Source organism: Mytilus trossulus, chromosome 3, assembly GCF_036588685.1.
Source record: "Mytilus trossulus isolate FHL-02 chromosome 3, PNRI_Mtr1.1.1.hap1, whole genome shotgun sequence".
NCBI classification, from domain to species: Eukaryota; Metazoa; Mollusca; class Bivalvia; order Mytilida; family Mytilidae; genus Mytilus; species Mytilus trossulus.
Window position 1 is genome coordinate 77798259 of NC_086375.1, and position 25640 is coordinate 77823898.

Below are 25640 nucleotides of genomic sequence, written 5' to 3' on the forward strand. Positions count from 1 at the left end.
CATTTTACAAGCCTAGAGGGAATGATATCGACCGAGGTCCACTATTTGTTAGATTCTTCTTTTTCTACTTATCCTTCTTTCATTTGATAAGTAAATAATCTTAAAATGAGTACATGCACGTATGCAATCTTAAGATTAGTACATGCCATTAAACTTTACTTCTGATAATTTATTATAAATCAAAATAAGTTACAATGTGCAAACATTGACATGTCATCTTTGTGATGACCCGAAGATAAAATCAAATAATATCGGCCTGATACGTAAAACCATTTCTCTGTTTTGTTTTCAATTCGAATTGAAATATTAGTTTTTCTACTTTCTTACTGGTAACGCGCATATTATTATATTCCTGTTTCGAAGAAAAGGTATAAGTTTTGCTACCAATTCATGCAAAATGCCTTCTTAATCAGTGTCAAAGATTTTTATTGATCTGTTTTCATTAAATGAAGAATTTTATTGGTATATCTCCTGAACTGAACCTCATCATAGAATGATCGATTTTCTGCTCTCTAATATTGTATCGTCTGCTTTATCTTTGTCCTTGTCCTCAAGATGGCTAACCAAGCAGACGTTATTGTGGTCGGAGCTGGTTTAAGTGGTAAGTATATTTGTATTCATGTCATTTTTTCAATATTTATGTGAACATGCGATTTTCGTCTTTGGTTGTATCGTAGCAAGGCTAAAAGTATGCTCAATTTAGTTATGGATTGATTTACATAATCTCTGTAAATGAAACAGGGATTACATCACGTTCTTTGTTTGTTTATTTTATTGGACATTGCATACATTATGTTTTGTTATTGGTCAAGTGGGAAATAAGGCTGATGACGTTTTTTGAATATACGACGCATATAATTTTTGACTGATTTTTTTATTTTTAACTTGTTCAGCGAAAATGCTAGAACAATCGATACTTATACAAATGAATAAGGATATATGGTCGGAAAGTCGAATGACAAATGAAACTCGTAAACAAAACATTTCAAAATTTCGGCAAACTCACAATAAAGACTGTTAAATTGTGTCATTCGGAAAGATAAGCATAAAAAAATATCATACAACGCATATGCAGCCTTCATATATCACGTTGATTTCATATTTTATATAGTGTTATATAATTTTATATGAAAGTGATTGTACTCTCTCATTAAATAATATGAATGTAATATACAGGAATTCCTTAGAAGCTAACCAACCATGATATGCACTTTACACACTTTTCCATGTAGACATTGAAAGATCTTAAGACAATCATAAGTACACAAAATACTTCACAGAATTTAAGCTACGTGGTAGATGTGTTTCATATTTGCTGTTGCAGAGCAGCCCTGTTTAAAATCGGTCTTTTCTGGGGAAAAAAAAAGGTTTGTGTAGAAAAAGGAGCGGGGTGGTTGGAGAGGAGCACAGGTATCTATCATTTAAATGATAATCACTTACCGACTAAGCATAACAAATATATTGTCTATAAAGAAAACATTTTATCCTTATTTTAATTTTCTTATTCTTTTTGGTCGAAAATGTGTGGTGTTTTTGTCTTGTTTTGTAATACGGTATCTTTTTTTCCTAGTGCTATATTTCAACATCTGGTGCACGTGTTTATTAAAAGAAATAGCTTATACATTTTACCAGGTATGATCAAGCTTAAATAGTTTGTGTCATTATTCCATGATGTGCATATAATGAAGATCTAGGACAAGATTACAAGTTTAAAGTAAAGAGTAATCAAGTGCTTCACGTTGATACTTTTTTTTTTTTATCGTCCCGATAATTTACTTTATTTTTAGATTTTCAGTTTAGATAACAAATTTTTGTTCAAATGTTGATAATTTGATAATGTCAGTATTATGTCAAACTGTCGGTATCACGACAACATCAAAAGAAAATCTAAAGCATATATGGAAGCGATCGATTCTGATGTAATTTATTATCTTATTTTTTAATGGAAAACGTACCAAGCTCGAAAACAGTCGAGATATTTTGCATATTTACCCCCCCCCCCCCCCCCACCAAAAAAAAAATAATAATAAAAAATCCTCAATTTTTAAATGTTTATGTATTAACATTCGCATCTGATTTCCTTCCGATACTGTGCTAATCAAGCACAAGGTACTTATCTTTATATGTTTGTAACATACTAAATTGCTGCATTCGATGAACATTTAGGATAAGCTTTCATCAGAATCTGTAGAAGTTGAGACGGGAATCAAACACGATAATAGCATTTTGGATGTGTACTTTATGATATCTCTGGTGGAGCGGTTGCCGTTGGTTGCTTTCTATATTAACTTGTTTTTTTTTTAATGTTTTAATCGGATAGAAACACATATAAATAAAAAAAAATGTCCAGAAACATACATAAGTTCGTTGTTTTTCTTTTCTTTCTTTCATATTTTGTCATGCCTAAGCACTTTCATAGCTAACTAATCGGTTAGTTTTTTTGGATTTTGCTCATTTTCGAAAGCCGTACCTTGACATATAGTTGTTTAAATTTTCTAGTGAAGAGTTGTTTCGTTAATTGGCAATCAAATCAGATCTTCTTATCTTCGTACTGGTTTGTTCAGTATAGCTTTTTTTCAGATTCTTCGATTGTTGTAACCACTATTATGTCCTCTTTTCTCATCTGTTACTCACCTACAGAATTAGACTTATCACTGGATTTGTAGTTACATTAACAACCTTTGTCACGTGTGGAGCTAGTTGTACCTTTCCAGAGCACCTGCGATCACACCTTGTTTGTGGCAGGGTTGTGTTGATCAGACTTTTGTTTTCTATGTATATAGATTATAATTATTACGTTTTTTGTTATGGCTGTAATGCCCATCGCATTGTCAGTTCGTTTTCTAATTATGAGTTTAACTATTCTTTTGGTATCTTCCGTCTTTCTTTATAGAAGTCATTATAAATAATTAAACTCGATGAGTAGCACCAGATATCAACCATGGTTTCTGGGTGGGTTTGTTTTTCTCATTCTTTAGTATTCTGTGTTTTGTATACTGTTGGTTGTCTTTTTGTCGTTTTAAGATGATAGTTTTTTTTTATCTCTTTTGTTTAGAATTTTCTCGGTTTTAGTGCTGTCAGCGTATTATGTTTTTGGCTTGTCAATTTTGTGTTTTGCTAGTAACAGTGTCTTACGCTTGAACCTCTTTGTGTATCGTACGATTATTTTTGTATCAACAACTTGCGATTTCAATCAATATCTGTCAGGATTCTTTGTGGTATGAAGAGTTTAATATATATACACAAGGACTTATTACTCGAACTTAACTATTGTATATTGAAGCTATTCGTTTACAAAAAAGCAATTAGGTCATATGTATAAGCCAATAAAGACCGTTCAATCAGAATATTGCCTGCTGATGAACATATCAAATACTATCACAATTACCAATACATTCTTTTATCGACATCATTTAACAAACTGTCAACCAACGAGTGTCTTTTAAGGTATTATTTGATGAGTTCATGATCGATATATAGTCTCCTGCAATACTATATGAATAAAAGAAAAACTGCGTTTACTTGTCTTCTATCTTAATTGTGACAAGAAATCAATGAATTATGTATACGTGAGTGCACGCAAGAAAGACAACAACGCTGATTTATAAAGTTGATGAGCTAAGATGCCAAAACAAACATTTTGTGCATTAACTTTACTGTCCTTTTTTGTGAGGTATCGTTAGTACATAAAACAATCTTGTATGATATGAGAGCTGTCTTAATCGTAGATACAGAGAAGAATATAGATATATGAAAATGTGGTGTAAATGCCAATGAGACGACTCTCCATCCAAGTCACATTTTATAAAAGTAAACCATTATAAGTCAAATTACGGTCTTCGAAACAGAGCCTTGGCTCACATCAAACGGCAAGCTATAAAGGGTCACAAAAAAGACTAGTATAAAACCAATATACGAGAAAAACCAACGGTCTAATCTATACCGATCTATACCAAGTCCACTGCTTCGTCTCTTGTCTTGACAAAATTAGAATTATGAAAGAGAGTCGAAATATCTGAATGGGACATGCAAACTCAGAAGTCGAAAATAAACTGACAACGCCATGACTAAAAAGGAAAATGAAAGACAAACAGACAGTACACTCAACACAACATAGAAAAAAAGAAGACTGGCCAACACGAACCCTACAAAATTTTGTAATGGCAATAAATGGATGAAATTAGAGGCTTCTGAAAATCTGGCGAAAATTGTAAAACAAGAGGAGAAAAAAAGTCATTTTTGATCAAGTGCAAGAGAAGAGTAGAAAAAGGCAACAGTTAAATAAAACTAACGGAATTAAATAATATCTATTACAGGTTTGTCTGCTGCGAAGCTATTACACGAAAAGGGAACTGAAGTTCTTGTTCTCGAGGCACGAGATAGAGTGGGTGGACGGACATTTACAGAACACGTAAGAAACCAAAATTATTAGTATTACACACGTAAAAAAACCAACACAGAAACTACACATATAAACATCATATATTCGTGTTTGACAAGCTCAACTAATTTCTATATCACTTTAATTATGTAATTTCGAGATAATATGCCTTATGTGTTCTTAGTCAAGCATTTCAGTGTTAAGTTATTCAATCTTTGCTTAAGGTATAATTTTAAAGAAGGTAAATTCATTACTTCCACAGAAGTTTACACGGTTTATCATTGTACCTCTTAATTCATTCCTGAAATTATTGAGTACAAGTTCTTGATTTGTTTAAGCGATAGTATGAAGTTTCAAGTTGTTTTAAGCTTGAAGCCGGGTCTGCTTACGTGTCTGGTGCACCACTGAGTACATCAAGTTTTAAGTGGGGTTCGTGTTGCTCAGTTTTTGTTTTTCTTTGATGTGTGTTTTTGTACTGCTGTTCTTTATCCTCTATTTTTCAATGTCATAAGAAGACGATACCTCGTCGAAATAGAGGGAAAATAAAGAATAGTAAGGCAAAGCAAGAATGTTCAGCACTATACAACACTGGTGTTTGTATAAAGCATTACTTTAGGCACCTTCTAGATATTTAGTTGATTCGATTTACGTCATATTGTTCAATTTGCTGTCTCGTGGATTATTATATTATATCTTTCTACTTTTATATATTGGAAAACACTATATGCTGCTTAACTGTAACTTATTTGTTGAATACAGACTTTTATGTATTGTCATTCATTAAATATATGTTACAGGCATTTTCTAAATTTAGGCATTTTGTAAAATGACTGAATTTTCAGGCAATTTATAAAATGCCAGTTACTTGACAGGCATTATACAAAATGACTAAAAATACATTTTGTAAAATGACTGAAATTTTGGGACAAAATTCAAGAAATTGCTGTTCAGTTTCACGCAATTTGTAGAAGAAAAATATCAATGACAAAAGTGGACAAAAACACAATATATTGCAAACAAAATAACTTATGGTTCCGAAGAATTAATTTATGTTCCAAAATCCAGCTGGGATAGATGTATGTCATATGATATGTTCTTTTTAGTGAAACTATGTAAAAGTACGTACTCACTTGTAATTCAGATACCAGCAGTGAACTTATAATTTTTTATGACAGAGAGACAAATTTGTCTGTCAATAGAACAAAATTAATAATAGAATTTTCAAAACAGTAAAGCGAAACGTATGTTGACTAAGATTTTTTTTTAATTCACTGATTGCTGTTTGTTTGCTTTCAGTGTCAAATATGTCATGTATTTTGAGACGTGACCAAATTTATATGGGTTATATCTGTAGGGGATTGACCTGAATAAAAGACTGCCGCTTGCAATTAAAATGAAGGTATTTTGGATAGGGACAGACATTCCACCTGCAGAACACCCATGAATAAAAAAAATAAAGTTCTTAACGTGTATAAAGTGTTGCATTTAACTGACATATGGCAATATATTTAATGTTCCCTTTCAGAAATATTGAGCATTTTAAATTTTTACATTCACATCGAAACAAACTCCGCTCTACAATAAAAAGTAAAAACACAAAAATACCGAACTCCGAGGAAAATTCAAAAGGAAAATCCAAAATCAAAAGGCAAAATCAAAAGTCCAAACACATCAAACGAATGGATAACAACTGTCATATTCCTGACTTGGTACAGGCATTTTCTAAAGTAGAAAATGGTGGATTGAACCTGGTTTTATAGCTAGCTAAACCTCTCACTTGTATGACAGTCGTATCAATATGGGTTTCGCCATACAATTCGTGTTTTGTTGTGATGCAAATATATGGTTGGCAGTGTCATCAGATACATTTTAAAAAGTCCAGGACAAATATTGTGTAACAGTTCTGTCACCTAAATATTTTGAGAAATGATATATAATTGTTTTTGGAATATAATTCTGTAAAATGTATTCTTGATTTTCAAAGGTTTCAATTGTTTCGTTTTTTTTAACATTTCATTCTAAATCAATTTCAGGCAGTTTGTAAAATGTCTTTCGATTTTTCCAGGCATTTTGTAAAACGCCTAGAAAAATTAGTCACCATGTATAATGACTGAATCTTTCAGGAATTTTAGAAAATGCCTAAAACTTTTAGGCATTTTTTAAAATTCCTGCAAGCGGAGGAAAGGTACTATATTGTAAAGAAGGACACAGATACATTGTTCAACTATCTCTAAAAACATTATCCAGAAAACTAAATATAGATAAATGTTATTCACAACAGTAGTTGATATTTTTCATTGGACTTTATAGAATGGCAGGAATTATAATTTCCTATAAATAGAATCGTTATAGAAGCGAATCTAGAGAACAAAATGAGCAATCAATAACGCACTTATTAAAAACTGTATACAATCGTATATGTAGAATGAAAATGATTTTAATTAAATTCATTCCAATTAATTTCATTTAAGAATCCAAAAGTGAAATATGTCGATCTAGGTGGTGCATACGTGGGTCCAACTCAAAACCGCATCTTAAGATTAGCAGATGAATTTGGCATCGACACATACCTAACAAATGAAGTTGAAGATGTTATTTTTTATACAAAGGTAAGTGGCATTATCCTGACTATCATGCAAAATGGTAGAAGATGCCAAATAATGCTTCTTTTACATTTTGTTGTTTCGTATGGTCATTGTGTGCAACCAACTTGACATGCGCAATGCCAGATAAATACAAACCTTCTCCAGATTTTTTTCAGGTTATACGATCATCATCAATGAACGAAAAAACACATATACGTCTTGGAACTTAACCGAAATATGTAATACAAACCAGACGTGAACTTTTAAACGAACACATGAACAATTATACGGCTTCATGATACCTTAGAAATTCAGAAGTATGATTTATCAACATGGAAAACACAAACACAGTATTTAATTTACAACATTGAAACCACTCATTATCAAATTAATTAGGACAATCACATTGAATATTTTCTAATTCCCGAAAATTTTGCGAACTTGCTTGGATCAAAAACCTTTAGACAGCGTTTTCCCCGGATCTTAATTAAACATAACGAGGGAGCATATCCCAAAAAGAACCGCCATTAATATCATTATATTTAACAAAAGACAACATATTCATATCTTTCTTTTACTCTAAATCGATACTTAATTGTAAAACACTGAAGTAAGTGAGAATGTCCTTTATTTGAACTGCTTTTAATGCCTTTTAGCTTATATATAACTGTAGAAATTATGATATAATAGATTTGAACGAAGTATTATATACCAAATCTAAAACAGTTTTCACTTATAAAATGACAGTTCCAATGATGTTGTATTTAAGCACAAATGTATTTGGCTGGTGCGACTCTAGGACGAAACCTACACAAGCAGTGATATCGATTCAGTGTATGTCATAACTCGTCAAAGATATCTGCCTTATTATTCAGTACGCCATATATCTTCATGAATAAAGGCAACAGTAGTATACCGGTGTTAAAACGTCACAAATCGAATGACAATTGACAAATCCGGGTTATAAACCAAAACCGAGGGGAATATATTAACTATGGGAGGAAAACAAATAGTACTGGGAAAATGATGATATCATTTATATAGATATAAAAAGAGGAGGTATGAGTACCAATGGGACAACTATCCATCCAATTCACAATTTATAAAAGTAAACCATTAAGCATTATAGGTCAAAGAACAGTCTTAAAACGGAACCTTAGCTAAAACCGAACAGCATGCTATAAAGGACTGTCCCAAGTCAGGAGCCTCTGGCCTTTGTTAGTCTTGTATTATTTAAATTTTAGTTTCTTGTGTACAATTTGGAAATTAGTATGGCGTTCATTATCACTGAACTAGTATATATTTGTTTAGGGGCCAGCTGAAGGACGCCTCCGGGTGCGGGAATTTCTCGCTACATTGAAGACCTGTTGGTGACCTTCTGCTGTTGTGTTTTTTTATTTTGGTCGGGTTGTTGTCTCTTTGACACATTCCCCATTTCCATTCTCAATTTTACTAGTGTAAAACCATTCTAACGGTCTATCTATACAAAAGAGAAAAGAAAAATGAGAAACACTTATGGACCACATCAACAAAGGACAACCACCCTTATTTGAACCAATAGTGTAGCATCACAACATATATTTATATATATATATATATATATACAAGTATACAACTACGTTTAAACCATTTAAGCGACTTGGTGGTCGAGTTGTCTAGCGTGTCGGATACAGGGCAGGCGATTTGGTGCCACGGTATCTCAGAAATATGAGTTCGAATCCCGGCTAGGAAAGAACAAAAAAATGAAACGACAAATTAACAAATCTAAAATTGTTGGGCTGATGTTTATATTTATTATTGTTACTTTGTACATTATTTCTGGGGTATGTAAATATAAAAGATATTTTAATATATATAAATTACAAACCGAAAAATAATCAAAGAATGCTGGGAGATACCGAAAGTAAGTTAAAAATATTAAACATGTTGATAGAAAGCTACACACAAATATCGCATGGAAGGAATAATTGATATACATGCTCAATAAAGTTGTTTTGTTGGCAATCATACCATATCTCATCATTTATTTTTATATCAATTTTCTCTAAGTACGGATCAATTACATTAAAATCCCCCTGAACAATCTACCTCTAAAATGAAATCACAAAACTCCTGTTCACATACTACAATGCATTGGATACTGATCAATTAATACAATTTCACATGTTAATAATTATACTCTCATACAGGATGGATACTTTAAATATTCTTCAATTTTAGGGAAAATCAAAACGATTCACTGGAACATTTCCACCAATGGGAAGTTGTCTGGCATACATGGATATGAACAATTTGTTTCGACTTATCGACAAAATGGGCGAAGAGGTTTGTCTTGTATTGCATAAAACCCAACGATGAGAGAGAAAAAGAATAATGAATTGGCATTTTTTTCATGAAGGAGAAAACATATCAACCTGTAATTACATTTTCTTTAATAACGAAGAGTTTTACTGAACAAAGCCATATATCAATATATTTAATTTTCTGTTACTTATAATGAAAATTGTTTTTGAACAGATCAAAATTAATGTTTTAAAATTGGAGAATGATTTCAATAAACAAGAATTTACTGCTAACCGAACATGACAATACATGTATCGAGAAAAAATATTTGTTTTTCTAAAAATGCACATTCCTATTCATTTGGTCGAAAATACGTTTGTCTTAATACTTATTAGATACCTATGGAGGCGCCATGGGATGCACCGAAAGCAAAGGAATGGGATTCAATGACAGTCAAAGAATTTTTAGATAATAATGTGTGGACAGCGTAAGAATTAATTATTTCATTAATTGTTTTATTCCAATTTTCTTTTTGGAACTTAATAATCCAGCATTTATTTTAAGGCAATTAAAATCAATATCTGTCATTAAAAACTTTTAACAGAGACGCCTTATAATGGTACTTAATTTTTTTACGATCGAAAATAAAATAAATGACCTACAAAAACCCTCAATAGAGACGACCAAATAAAAAAAAAAGAATCACCAAAGACAAATTAAGGTTCATCTGCATAAGGAAAATTGAAAAATACGGCCGTGTTTACACCTCATAATTTACTTAAGTACAGTCAAACTGAGGAAAGTTTTAAGGCATGGCAGGAACTAGATATATAAAGTTATATGTAGTATACGTTTCAGAAATTTAAATACTTACCTGGATTTCGATGTCCAGTTTGTTCCAGTTTGCAAAAGATAGCAAAAGAAACAAACACCTGAGTTTCATTTGATAAGGTCCACTCATTGACACAGTATAAATCACCTATTGTCTGCAGATGTCAATTGTCCATCTATTGTTCATTTAAATCAATACTCCTCACAATATGTATAATATGAGGGGAGATTATCAACCTCTTTCCCATCTGAGCTTATTTTGGCACCTTCTTCAGGAACTTAAAAAGAACTGGATAGCAAAATCTAGTACAGTTATAAATTTCTAAAAAATAAAAAGCATTTAAAATGTATATATCTAGTTCCTATCATCCCTTAAAACTTTTGTAGGTGCATAGGTTTGTCTGTACTCAGAGTAAAATGTGTGGTGTTAATACGGCCATCTTAGTCTAAAGGTTATGGTGAACCTTAATATCGGATACAAAAACACTTGCAGAAACAACTTTAACTGAGACAACAAAAAATTAAAGTCATACGAAACGAGTGACCGATTAAAAATAATGTTATTCCCATTCTTAAACCAATGCATACAAACATTATAAACTTAGTCTTCTGTGCACGATTTTATCTTTTTTTTCGCATAAATTTCATATACTAGTAATCGTCATTTTGTTTTTCAATCGGTCAGTGTTGTTGTAAAACTATGACAGGTAATTAAAGTTCATGTTTTGAAGCCGTACTTTAACGATTGTCACCTGTTTGTCAACAATCAACAAAAAAAAACATGGATATTGAGAAGGTGTTTAACATGTACAATTAAATGATAGATTATTTTTAAAAGAACATCCATGCGTATTGCGATCACCGGATTTTTACGAGATGGGTCACACTGAGGTCACTTTGCATACGAAAAATATGTCGGGAAATTGCTTCCTGGAAGGAAGCATATAAAATAAAGTAACTTCTTCTTAATATGAACAAATTAAAGAATGTTCTTCAGAAAAAAGTTTATGTACATAAGTTTTATAATGAAAACTATCCATTGAGTTATAAAAACATATGCATTATTTTTTTTAATTTGAGGTTTCTTATGACATTAAAACCGACACACAAAAAAATTGACAGACACAACTTCATATTTGACACAAAAATTTTGAAAAGAGACGATACAACATGCAAAATCTTTTGACAAAAATATATCTATACCTTATAACTATTCAAACATTCCAGATTTCAGTGATGCGTACTGAATGCAAGGATCAATGATAGGTTATAATAACCAATCGCTGACCTTTAAATACCTAATATAATGTGTTTGAAGTATATGTATTTGTAAGAAGAAAATGTGGTATACTATTTCTGTTTCATAGTGCAGCTAAAGCGTTTGCAACATGCTTCGTACAAGTGAATGTGACCTCCGAACCTTATGAGGTATCTTTATTATGGCTGCTTTGGTATGTTAAATGTGCAGGAGGTTCCATGCGAATCTATTCGACAACTAATGGAGGGCAGGTGATTAAACAATGTCTTTGATGTAGTAAAGTTGTCTGTAGGAATTGCATTTTATTATCTGCACGTTTTTAAAGTTCAATATATTTTTTAATTTTTGTATTTGTTTTAGTTTTCGTTTGTTTTGTATGTTATGTTTGATTGTTTGTTTTTGTTTTTGTTTGTCTTCCTTTTTGTATTTACAAATTGTTCAGTATTGTACGAAGATTCGGAACAGCATTTACCAACGTAAATATGACTTCTGAACCAGAAGAGAGTTCTTTGTTGTGGTTTTTGTGGTATATTCGTCAATGTGGTGGCTGTAGCAGAATAAATTCAACAGAAAATGGGGGACAGGTCAGGTTTGGTATTCGAAATAATTTAACTAATAACATATCTACAGCATTTTTTTTAGTGCAAGATAAAAAGAAATTAACAATAATTCAGATTAACTTACTAACCTTTTACGTTTTATTTTACTTTTTTATGACACATTTGTATAGAGGAAATAGGGTTACTGATACCATTTTAGAAAATTAAGATAAAAAAAATGTATTTCCTTAAAAGTACCATCACCGCTATAACATGAAAGGCGGAATAAAATGAAAAGATTTTTCAAACTACAAGTTAGTGGCATTATTTTATTTAAATCAAAATATTTCTTTATTTCAGGAAAGAAAATTTGTAGGCGGTTCTCAACAGATAAGCAAACGGATTGTAGAAAAATTAGGAAAAGGTTTGTTTTCTAAATAAAAAAGCAGTTAGTTAAGAGTTGAATATGGCCATGCTTGCCCCTCCTTTTATTAGCTCATCTGGCCCAAAATTGACCCCCTAGGGAGTTATTGCCCTTTTTAGTCAATTTTTAACAATTTTCATAAAATTTGTAAATTTTCACTAACATTTTCCACTGAATCTTTTGGGCCAAATTCATTATAGATTTAGATAATTGTAAGCAGCAAGAATTTTTAAGAAAGTAAGATCTACAAACACATCCTCATCACCAAAACACAATTGTGTCATTAATCCATCTGTGTCCTTTGTTTAATATTCACATAGACCAAGGTGAGCGACACAGGCTCTAGTTTATATTTCCAGTGCTATGTGTTATTGCGAATTTAAGAAGTATATACTAATGTACAGGAAGGAACGAAGGCTTTATATCCCAAGTAAAATATAATATGTTTTATTGATTGATTAATGAAATATACTTGCATTTTTATCTCTTACAGGATGTCAGAATTTTCTTCTATTTTTACGGTGTGGGTTAGTTGTAAAGTTTGACTTGGAAATACTCATTCAGGTTTTTTTAACATTCATATTTGATATTTGATATTATGTTCCCTATAAACAAGTTTTTTCGTTTATGATTCGTGTTACTCAGGCTCCAGTTGTAAAGTTGTGAACTCTTTACTGTTCTTTGTCTTATGGTCATGTTTTGGCCATAACGTTTATTTTCAACTTATGAAATTAATCACTCTTTGATTTATTTTGCCTCTCTATGCCAAAACATGCAGGAATAACTTTTTTTTTCATTTATACAGAAAAAGTTATCCTCAGTTGTCCTGTTTGTCATATAAAACAGAATGGTAGCGATGTCACAATTAAAGATCTCCATGGAAACACTTATATGGTCAGTTATATTTAGAATAGACGTCACTCAAGTTTCACTTTGTAGAAAAAAAACTATGGCTTCATAATTTTACCTTTTTCTATATATTTTTTATAATTTTTTTCTCTATCCAATGTTTAATCCTGAGAGAAAATGCATAACGTTATTGCTTAGACGGACGAGATAACATGATAAGTATGACAATATTTTAAGAATGCAATTATTGTGTAATTCTTTAAATGAATTTTATTGTTTGATATATTTTGTTCATATGATTTTATTTTTGAATATGTTATCATTATCTCTAGGCTCGTATAGTAGCTTCAGGTTTCTTTTCAAGTAAAAATTGTTGATGCTGTATACGATTATCATTTGAAGTGATTTATACCATTTTTTTATTAACTATTTTTGCAGGCAAAATATGTGATAATGTCAGTTCCAGTACCACTACAAAACAGAATAGTATATGAGCCTCCATTACCGGCAAACCGAAATCAGTTGATTCAGCGAATGCCTATGGGATCTGTAATAAAAACCTTTATGTATTATGACACACCATTCTGGAGGAAAGACGGTATAACAGAATTTTTTTATTTACATTTGACTATTTAAAATTATGTACTAATTTATTCTGTTTGTTATAACAATAAGAACATTTTATCTACATAACTTCTTAATCTATTTTAATTTTATGAGGTTGTATTAGTTGAGAAATTATTTACATCAAAACTGAACACGATTGACTCAAAATGTCACAGTATCGAATACGAAGAGGGATGGTATTGGAAACCCAGAACGGTTTGTTATTACAAATACAAGCATCATTTCATGGCTTTTAATATCGTGCTTTGTTGCATAGAGTTTGTTCTTGTTGAATACCGTAAGGTGACCATTATTTGCTAACCAACTCTCTCACTGCTAATCGTTTAACATTCTCCAACGTTCATTTTGGTATTAAAATTGTCACTGGTATATATATGCAATGTATATAACTGTCGGCTGATTTCCTTTTGAATTATTGATTTTTAAGAGTATAAGGTAACTACTTTTTTCTACCCTGATCTGTATGTTATAAGATAACTACTTTTTTGTACTTTACATGCATTAAAAAAGAGGGACAAAAGATATAAGAGGGAGAGTAAAACTCATAGATAGAAAAAAAAAACTGGCAACGCCATTGCTATAAATAAAAAGACAAACAGACAAATGATAGTTCAGTAGACACAACATAAAAAACTAAAGACTAAGCAACACGAACATCACCAAAACTTGGTGTAATCTCAGGTGTACCTGAAGGGTAAGCAGATTCTGCTCCACATGTGGCACCCGTCGTGTTGCTTATGTTATTACAAATTCGGTAAATAGTTTAATTCGGTAGGTAACATTCATAAAAAGGGAAAGGGTATTGTTGTTACGACATAAGGGCCATATCCGATGTCATCTGTGAAACGGGTTTTCCATAACGGTCAACCAACTCGTGATGGCGTCCGTGAAATTTACGAAGGGATGATTTCAACTTCACCATTTTGAACTCTTTGTTTGATAGCTTCCTTGTGAGTAGTTATCCTCTATCAAGGAAATCATGATAGGAAGTACAAGCCGGGGAATATCGTATCAATTCGGAAATATATACTCCGTATGCAGGCGCTGCTGGAATGTTGCTACATAGAAATGGAAAGTTCAAAATTGGGAAGCTGAAATCATCTCTTTTGTCGTAAAGTTTTGTTTTCAACCAACCCTCATTGTCAATTTCTAGATGTAAGATAAGATATGAAGCTTACTTAGCTGTGTCTGTATTATCATTTATCTCCAATTCAATGGGATAGATTCGTTCAACCTAGTCACCAAATTTTGTATTATTTAGTGAGATAACATCATCATTAGGTGCAATAAAACCTTTCATAGGAACGGAAAACAAAATAACACAAAACACTATCTCCTTCGTAATCTATAGTTGCTTTTATTTTCAAAATTAAAAGGGTTTTGTGGATCCTCGGCTATTGATGATGAAGATGCTATTATAGGATTTACCATGGATAATGTCAATCCTGATGGTTCATGTCCAGCACTAATGGGGTAAGACTTATCTAAATAACATTGCTCAGCGAAAATGTGATGTTACATTTACGTTGTTATTGCTATTTAAGACACGTCAGATTAATGTATTGAACCTTAAATCTCATAGAGCAACAATACAAGTCATGTAGAAATAAAATATTTTGTAATTTTCTTCGTATGACAACAATTGGTCTTTTATTGGTCAATTCAATTTGCAAATGCTTTTTTTCTCCTTAATTACTTGTAGACATAACGTTGTTGTAGAAAACAACGTCTTACATAAACTTGATGATTGTTGTTAGCAAATGCAAAAATATCAAAACAATCACTATGTTTATGCCCAACCTACGATAGTAGAGGGGCATTATGTTTTCTGGTATGTGCCTCCGTTCGCCTAAGGTTAAAGTTTTTGGTCAAGGTAGTTTTTGAAGAATTTGAAGTTCAATCAATTTGAAACTTAGTACACATGTTCCCAATGATATGATCTTTCTAATTTTTATGCCAAAATATAGTTTTGACCCCAATTTCATGGTCCACTGAACAAAGAAAATGATAGTGCGAAGTTCAGGTTATAGTTTTTGGTCAAGGTAGTTTTTGATGAAGTTAAAGTTACATCAACTTGAAACTTAGTACACATGTTCCCTATGATATGATCTTTCTAATTTTAATTCCAAATTTAAGTTTTGACCCCAATTTCACGGTCCACTGAACATAGAAAATGATTGTGCGAGTGGGGCATCCGTGTACTATGGACACATTCTTGTTTTATTAAAATTATTACAGATTTATATTAGCGGACAAAGCAAGAATATTATCAGTCTTATCGCGAGATGAAAGGAAACAAAGAATTGGTGAACTTTATGCAAAAGTATTCAAATCAGATCAAGCCAAACATGTAAGTTATTTTTGTACAATGTATTTATGTGTTGAAAACAGTATAGTACAACATCTTCTTAGTAATTTTCAATACTTTTAGTAAACACATTTTTTGTTCCTGCATGAGTGAAGACGAAAGAGGTCCCACATAGAAGGTGCATACACTTTTTTTTATCAATTTTATCCTCTATATTAAAAGATGTAAATATAACAGTTTTCTAAAGTTACAGACTTTTTTTGTACATCAGAGGCACGTCTTGTCTACAGAGGACCAATCTGTAACGATTAAATAACAAAACTTGAAAGGCTATATAAAGCCTGAATTTAAAAAGTAACGAGGACCATAACTGACAAACAGTTTTTCCATACACAGAAAAACAATTGCAGCACGAACCCTACCAAAAACGGGTAGTGATCTCAGGTGCTCTAAAAGGGTAAGCAGATCCTGCTCCATTACACAAAATATGTTCTGAAACAAAAGCCGAAATTTGAAAATTCTGACATTGCCCACGTGAAATTTTAAAATTGTTTTTATAAACATTTAACGTTTTACATTGCCCATGTGAAATTTTAAAATTCTTTGTATAAACATTGAACGACAAAAATATGTGACGTATAAATTTTCTGACGTCAGATACTTGAAATTGTTTCTTTGAAAATTGTAACATGATGATGACTGCTGCACCCATATTTTGACTGTTTTATTTATTATATCTGTTTAGTTCACGCATCATTGTAAATATAACATAATTTGATAAGATTGTCGTACAAAGTGAGAAGTTTAGCACTATAAAACCAGGTTTAATCCACCCTTTTCTACACTTGAAAATGCCTGTACCAAGTCAGGAATATGACAGTCGTTGTTCATTCGTTTTGCGTGTGTTTTGTCATTTAATTTTGACATGTGATTATGGACTTTCCGATTTGATTTTCCTCTGAGTCCAGTATTTTTGTGATTTTACTTTTTTCAGTAATGCACTGATTCTGATCACTTTCACAAACAGGGTGAAAAAACATAACATACTGTTAATGTGATTATTCCACAAATGATGGTTAATTCGACAATATAATATCATTATTAAGGCCAATAGATAATATTCAAAAGTCTGTCTATATTTACATAGTAATTAGATTAATTTATGTTTTAGTTTGGGAAAAAATCTTGTAAAGAATTAGTATCACGTAATATAGAAAAATAAAGGCAACAGTAGTATACCGCTGTTCAAAACTCATAAATCCATGGACAAAAAACAAAATCGGGGTAACAAACTAAAACTGAGGGAAACGCATTAAATATAAGAGGAGAACAACGACACAACACTAAAATAGAAACGTTTAGACGAGTCCGCACCTATTTTCAATGTTCATCATTTAAAACTATACAAAAAAAATTGAACATGGCGCGGCGTTATTTGCCTTTATTTTGTATCAATTAGTTTTGATAATGTTATGACGATTATTTTTAATTAATTAGTTTTGATACTGTTATGATGATATCGATGTATTTTTAATAGGTATTAATAGTCCGTTGTCAGGCATCTTTGAAGAACTTATGCTAATTAAGAAATCGTATTTCTTTGGTCTTCGATCCCTATTTGGTAGTTTTCAGATTGGCAATCACAACAAAACTCGTTCTTTATATATTAGTGTCTAATTTTATTCAAATTATGTTGTTCGAAAATCCAAAAGTACTATTAACGTCGACATTGCAGTCATCAATTGTAATCTTGAAGTCAAATAGTGTGTATGGGAATCTTGCATTATATAGCATGATAATTTCTATACTTTGTTCGGTAAAGCATGGTGTTGGTTGGTTTTAAGAAATTGATATTTCCGGCGGGTTTTTTGAAAAGGTAAATGGATCGATTTCCTTTGGTTTTTCTCTGTATGTTATTTTTTTAAGCTTATTTATGTATTCACCTTTCATCTTGTACATGATGCATCGATGACGTTAATCCATATTACTCTGTTGTGCACTTTACACGATTGTTCTTTCTTTCTCATTGCAAATATCAATAAAACATCATGAGCTTCAGAATGCAGATCTTATAATCCTGGTACCTTTGATAACTATACTGAGCCAAAAAAGTTTAGCAACACTTTTTTTTTATAAATTATTTTTTGTTGTTTTTGGAAAAAAATATTTAAACAACATTGATATAATCCTTAGTTTTACCTGTAATTTAAAACAGTCGTACTTTTTTCCTGCTGATTGATTTTGGGCCATTTCAGCTTTGCACGTGTAAATAATGTTTTACCTTCTGTACATGTACTTTTAAAACGATATTAAAAATTTCTTTTTCACTAACGTTCAGAAACACACCATTGGTAAGAAAAACACAAACACCTTTGAAAAAATTGCATGGGGCGTCAACCAGGCCTCCCCGAAAATGACAGTCAGAAAGGTCTTGAAATGGTTGATGCAGGAATGAGGGTTGCTGACATCATGGCTCGTTTTAATGTGCAAAAGGCAACAGTTTAGAGACTTACAAGCAGATATCGACAAATTACAACTGCACAGGATAGGTCGATATCTCGTAGACAAAAAAAAAACTATCGTCAAGGGGGGAACGCTTCCTTCGCTTTAAATCAACACGTGACAAGTTTTTTTCCGGCTAAAAAAGTAGTGCATTGACTAAGAGAAGCTGCTGATGTGCCTGCCAATCCTTCATTGGTGCACTAAGGGCATGGCTGAGAAATTGATTTTGAGAAACACTATACTCTTTTACGCATTTTGACCCTCCCGCGCTCCAAACATAGAAAATCCTCATGAATGTGAGTGATTAACATTCATGTTGCTTCTGACATATCATAATTCCATTTTTTTATTATTAAAATTATATGTTGTTATGATTTTGTAATAAAATAAAATTTCACATTTTTGTTGCTAAACTTTTTTGTCTCAGCATATTATAGCTATCATACTGTGTATATAATTCAGAAATTATATACATATCCGTCAAGATAAGGTCCTACATGTTTACGTATTAATTTTGTTCTCTTATAGCCTATACATTATGAAGAATTAAATTGGCCTGCAGAGCAATGGTCTGGTGGATGCTATACAACAATGATGCCACCTGGATTTCTTACCAAATTTGGCAGGTAGGATAAACAAGTTCAAAATCTGAGTAATATTTAATTAATATGGGTGTGTAATTATTAGGGAATAGTCAATAGTTTAAACATCATTACAGAATTATTATCATACAAATAAAGGCAACAGTAGTATACCGCTGTTCAAACATACACAATAATAATGGGATTCAAAAACAAGCTATACATAGCTTTTATTAATGCGTTTCCTTGAAAACCAACTCAAAATAACGATACACAAACATAGCATGCAATGTTAGAATGATATAAAACAAAAAGAAGGAAAAAAAATAATACAAACAATGAAAATACAACAGAAGAAGAAAACAAATAGAAAAAAAGTATTAAAAAAATTAAGAATGGACACTCAAGTTGAAATATAAAAGGTAACAGCACAGATAGTATTATTCATAATCAAAAACTTTATCCTGATTTAGAGTAGTTTCTCGCAATTTGATTGGCTGATATTGTCGTAATAAATTTCAGAACAATTTTTTGTTACGTCAATTGGAATTATATCCCTTATACCATTGACCTAATAAAAAAAAAGGAAATTTGAATTGCTTTATAGTACTAATATTTTTAATTTTTCACAGTTTTGTTTAATTATCTAAACTGTATTTGGTTGATATTGTCCTAAGATTGAATTTTAATATTATAATATGTAATAGAGCAAAATCAGGACAAGTTCGTTACACAGTGTTCAATTGTCCTAATACAGAATTTATCGGGTCAATAAAATTCATATTGGGTTTGGCTTCGCCTCACACGATATGAATTTTATTGACCCGATAAATTCTCGTTTTAGGACAATTGCACACTGTGTAACAAATAGCACATGTCGTATGGCACGGGTGATAGCATAATATATACGTTAGATGTCATATGAAACGGGTGATAACATAGGCTGCACGTTACATGTCGTTTGACAAGGATGATAAAATAATCTCTACGTTTTGCAAAGTCGTTGGCTTTGTCCTTCAGAAATATGTTATTTTTCAAGAAGCCAAAAAGCACTATGGGCGATTTCATGATTTCGTTGACCAAAATGTAATATCTGTGTTACAGTTTTTATGGATAATATACTCCCTTTTCATACCATAACTCGATAATAACATATCCAATTGTGACGTATTTTCGTACTTATTTGCCATGAACAACAAGACAGGTGCGACTTGTGCGGGTGTCAATTGATCTGACTGCAAATTCGAATATAGATCTTCAGTATTGTAAGAATCTTTTTTTCTTTTAAAAACCCATCTCCTAGATCGCGTATACTCTGTTATAATTTTACTGTTGCTCAAACTTCCTTGCCTATGATAAAATTAAGGCAAAAATGGCATTGTCCTGCATTTCAGTGAACTTAGAACACCGGTTGGTAAAATGTATTTTGCTGGAACAGAAACAGCTACCGAATGGTCTGGTTATATGGAAGGTGCTGTACAAGCTGGAGAGCGAAGTGCCAGAGAGGTAATACTATACTTTCAAATAAAAATATAAAACAATGAACAGGGATGAAGAAAAAGATTGGTAGCATACTGCTGTTCATAAATCGATTGAGAGAAAACAAAATAAAACCGAAGGAAATAGTTATCAAAGGTACCAGGCTTATAATTTAATACCCCAGACGCGCTTATCACTTTCAACTTAATGTGAATCGAGGATCTGACAATTGTTGAAGGAATAGTTATCAAAGGTACCAGGATTATAATTTAGTACGCCAGACTTTCTAACTAAGTAAACAATAACATGAAAGTCTTGTTTAAACATATAACTTGAACTTTTTTTTAATTATATACACTTTACTGTTGTCTGCTCTTAAGTTGGAATGTTGTCTCTTTGACATGTTCCCCATTTCCATTCTCAATTTTATTCATTGCTTTTAATATGCATGTATATAAAACACCAAACAGAATAACTTGGAAGACTTGGCAACAACATATTCAGTTGGAAATACTCACATGTATTTAAGTTCAAGTTTTAGTTTGATTATCTTCAGTTCAGTGACGTTAACAACACTTAGATAAAAGAGATAATAATGCCAATGAAACTATGTGTTCCTTATTACTCTTTTTTAATTGAAGATAGTTTGAAATTGAATCCAAGCCTACGACAGTGTATAAAGTTTATTTTGGGCGGTTTTATATTACTTTGTCAAAACCACTGAATCAAACTATCTTCAATAATACAACTGATACTCGAAAAGGGTACTTACAAATATAAATTAATTGACAGTATTTGATGTGAATACGAAATATATTTGAAGAAATTTTCAGAAACGGTACTAATATATTTTATCATATTGATTTTTTCATAAGGTTTTGACTGAAATGGGTAAACTATCTGCATCAGAAATTTGGCAGACAGAACCAGAAAATAAGGTAAATGGCCAATTGATAAATGAAACAAAACATAAGTAATCATACATATTTATTCTTTAAATTCGACATAGTTTATTATGTGGAATGTTTCTTTCTATAATAACATGGGTTATAATGTATAAGATGTGATATTAGTTTACACAAAAACAAAATGCAAGCAACTGGAAGGCATAAGAAATCTCAAATCGGTTCGAGTCTAAGAATAAATAATTCAATTAAGAATTTCAATTATTTAAAACCAAAAATCAAATTTCGAAAGAAAAAAATATTTAGACATTATCAAAGATAACCACGGCTTGATTGCTGTCTTGGGACTAGCTCTTTCGCATTTGGTATACTAAAATCATCTTTGAAGTTAGGGTTTATTTCTTAAGCTTCGACAACACATATTTAATGATCAGCAGCAGAATAGTTTGATATCTAAGTCAAAGTTGATCGAGTTATTTGTTTGCTCACAAGAGACTGGCTTAGAGTAAAACGAAGCATTAATCTTTGTAAATGTTTTCAAGGACAACATTTTATAAAAAAATATATAACAAACATCGTTTTTCGTTTAATCATACCAACTTTTTGCTAAAAAGTACAACATGTACTCCAAGTCAATCAGTATATATGTTCATGAATTCACAAGTACGTCTGAGTCAGTGACAACCCTACAACAGATGTATCCATCGGATCGCCATCAATGATGGTGATACATGGCTGTGTACATAATGTATATACAACTCGTCTAAACATCAACCCAACAATGTTAGATCTGTAAATTTGTTTTCGCAAATTTTTGGTTCTTCCCTCGCCGGGATTCGAACCCATGCTACTGTGATATCGTGACACCAAATCGCCTGCACTGCAGCCGTCCCGCTAGACCACACGACCACCTGGGCTCTAAAAATAAATATTTTTCGCTGGCCATGTGTTACCTTTCCACGTCAGTTTTAATCTAGCGGCGTACTACAGTACATGATATATAAGGCATGAAGATGTCATTGTTACAAATCGGCTAAATTATCTATAGTAAAGGATCCTACAAATTAATGTAAGATACAGTCACAGAAAATAATTATATTCATAAGTACGTCTGAGTCAGTGACAACCCTACAGCAGATGTATCCATCGGATCGCCATCAATGATGGTGATACATGGCTGTGTACATAATGTATATACAACTCGTCTAAACATCAACCCAATAATGTTAGATCTGTAAATTTGCTTTCGCAAATTTTTGGTTCTTCCCTCGCCGGGATTCGAACCCATGCTACTGTGATATCGTGACACCAAATCGCCTGCACTGCAGCCGTCCCGCTAGACCACACGACCACCTGGGCTCTCAAAAAAAAGAGCTTTCGCTTTCAACATTTATAAAATTAAATTGTTAAAAAGACTCATATGCATGTCAAAGAAATTTAAGTATTTATTCTTTGACTTTTCAGCGAGTAAAATCAAGTCCGTTTCCATCGTCCTTCATGAATAGACATCTTCCATCAGTGCCAGGATTTTTTGGACTGTTAGGGAGTGTTGGAATTGTATCTGCAGGAGTATTAGCTGCTGTATTGTATCAGAGACATCTCCGTTGAAATGTTTGCTGGCATTCAACTTCAAATATACTGCAATTTTCACCTCAAATATGTTGTAGGAAATGAAATTACAACTTGAAGGGCCACTGCTTTTGTCTGTCTGACATAAATAAAATAATTTTATCTTCAAAAATTAAAAAATATATAATACTAAAAAAAAAGGATATTTTGCTCTATTATAATTTATAAAAAATAAATTGTTTGCAACTTGAATAACCCTAATGAGTGGAATGTTTTTAAATGCTGATCGTTTCTATCTACAGTTTGTGTTTTAATTATATAAAAAAAACTAGGCGAGACAGGCATAGTGTAATGAATAAAAAGTAAAGAAGATACGTTTGTAGATGTGAATTAATAGACATGCGGGGTATTCATCAATGATTGATCATAACGACACAGATCACTAAACGACACGTGTGATTTATTTGACAGGTAGTACAACTTGAATTATAAAACGCCATTTTAACATTTGAGGAAACACTTACGGAACATTCTGAGCATTGCAGATGATATCTGTTTTATAATACGTTTATGGATAAATCGTATCCATGTATGTATATGCATAATATTATGCAGCTTAATTCATGATTATGCTTTGTTCAGAAATTAAGTACATATTTTCATGTTCGCACATATGACATATAAAGCAAAATTTTGTTTAAGTATAGTAAATAGGTGACTTCACAAATAAAACCGCACATATCATTAATTTCCATCAGAAAACGTACATCGTCCTTTGTTCAAGGTTAAGATGAAATTCAATTTCCGAATTATACCAGTATATTCAGTATTAATTGCGACAAATGTGTTAATGATAGGTTGTATATATCATATTGTACTCTGTAAATCAAATTATTTTGCACCAACATTGTGAAATAAAATATGAGTTTACACGTCTTTCTTAATAACTTATCATGACAACATAACAACACTAATGGAGAAATGAACCAACATTTAAAGACGCAAATTACTTAAAAATCACCCCCCCCCCCAAAAAAAAAAAGTCCCTAAGTCTCTTACAGCGTTTATTTTAAAGACATGTTAAAAAAGTTAACATAAAAACTTTTAAAAAGATTTGCCCATTCTGGTTTGCTGTACTACACTGCCATGTTTTTTTAAAAAATATACAAGTACAAAACATATACGTTTTCAAGTGCATAATATATAAACAGGTGATATAATAATTTACTACATATACATAAAGAGAAACGAAAGATAGACGTAAGACATCCGAGGGACATTGAGACTCATTAGTCGAAAATAAACTGACAATGCAATGGCAAAAATTTTAAAAACTAAACAACGAAAAGATAAATGACAGATAACAAAACGCAATAGAGAAAACTGAAGACTGAGCAACACGAAGCCAACACAAACAAAGGGTGGTCTTGGGTTCTGAAAGAGGGTTAATAGGGATCCTACTCCATCTATGACACCCGTTAAAGACATTGTTGGTGAGTATACTAGTGTGTTTTATCAAGGGGGAAGAAGATTAATACACCAAATCAACGACAAACATTAAATTATATACATACAAACAATATAGACAAAAACACAAATAATATATGTATAGTGTAATGTGAAATTTGTTAGTGTTCTATTGCTTAAGTATCGAAATATAGTTTTCATTCGTTGAAGTAAGACTATCAAAACGAATTAACTAAGAAATAACAATTAAGTGATATTGAATGATTCCTTCTCATTTCTTTTTCTGAAATGGTTGCAAATGGGTGGATATGCAAACTGAATCACTATACGAGTCTGCCCAGTATAGGTATAGTTGTATAAGAATCCGTTTTGGACATAATAAATATACTAATTACGGATTTCCATTTCACTGCGTAAGTGTTTTCAATACAATTCTTTGTTGGAATTTAGAAGATATTTGTTTCAGTAAATTCTTTTGACGAAAAGTCTACTTTCATTCTTTTCCATATCGTTTCAATTCCAAAAAGGATATTTGAGTTATGCCGCATTGAACAAATACAAAATATGTTTTGACGTTGTTAAGTATAGCATATAATTCATGTTACATCACAGGTTTTTTTTGAGATGTTGCTTTTTTCATAAGCAGAACTTTTTCAACATTAATGAGAAACAACGATACAAAAACCTTGTTTCAATAAATAAAAAAATTAACTGATTACCACAACAATTACACCAAACATGCTGGTTTTTTTTATGGACAACGTATTGGTGGAGTCACTTTCGGAGTTATTTGTGATCTTCTGTTACTCACTAACTAATATTTCAATAAGTGCTTCTAATTTCTATATCCAAGTGAACTTTTGATTAAAGATATAACGTAAAGTAGATGGTCTGCTGGATATCATAATCTTTTCCACAATATTATCGCAAATGAACTGCTTAAATACAGAATATTTAACCAATGTGATGATTTCAACTTTCCTATTCTCAGCGGTAATGTACCCTCTTATCCGTCGTTTTTCGTTTGTATATCTCAGTTAATGCGTTTCGCC

General features: G+C 31.7%; 1 protein-coding gene across 2 annotated transcripts; it reads left to right on the top strand.

Annotated features, from left to right (window-relative positions):
• The first annotated feature begins 411 nt into the window (after positions 1-411).
• On the top strand, positions 412-24053 carry LOC134712495 (amine oxidase [flavin-containing]-like). Of its 2 annotated transcripts, none has more exons than XM_063574101.1 (15): positions 412-601; positions 4317-4411; positions 6853-6990; positions 9187-9291; positions 9645-9736; positions 11448-11589; positions 12238-12301; positions 13107-13195; positions 13589-13748; positions 15154-15250; positions 16016-16127; positions 19116-19213; positions 20563-20674; positions 21523-21585; positions 23017-24053. In XM_063574101.1, exons 1-15 carry the CDS (start codon positions 556-558, stop codon positions 23158-23160), a joined length of 1557 nt encoding a protein of 518 aa, XP_063430171.1. In that variant the 5' UTR covers positions 412-555; the 3' UTR covers positions 23161-24053. The 2 variants fall into 2 exon arrangements, with proteins under 2 accessions (XP_063430171.1, XP_063430170.1); XM_063574100.1 differs by lacking the exon at positions 11448-11589 and adding an exon at positions 11781-11922 and having other exon boundaries at positions 419-601.
• The last annotated feature ends 1587 nt before the right edge of the window (positions 24054-25640 follow it).

Bases quoted from the DNA above. Each gene is read 5' to 3' on its own strand.
- LOC134712495 (XM_063574101.1), top strand. From the start codon at position 556: ATGGCTAACCAAGCAGACGTTATTGTGGTCGGAGCTGGTTTAAGTG. The intron at 9,292-9,644 runs GTTTGTCTTGTA...AATACTTATTAG, and splicing joins TCGACAAAATGGGCGAAGAG to ATACCTATGGAGGCGCCATG. The intron at 15,251-16,015 runs GTAAGACTTATC...AAATTATTACAG, and splicing joins TCATGTCCAGCACTAATGGG to ATTTATATTAGCGGACAAAG.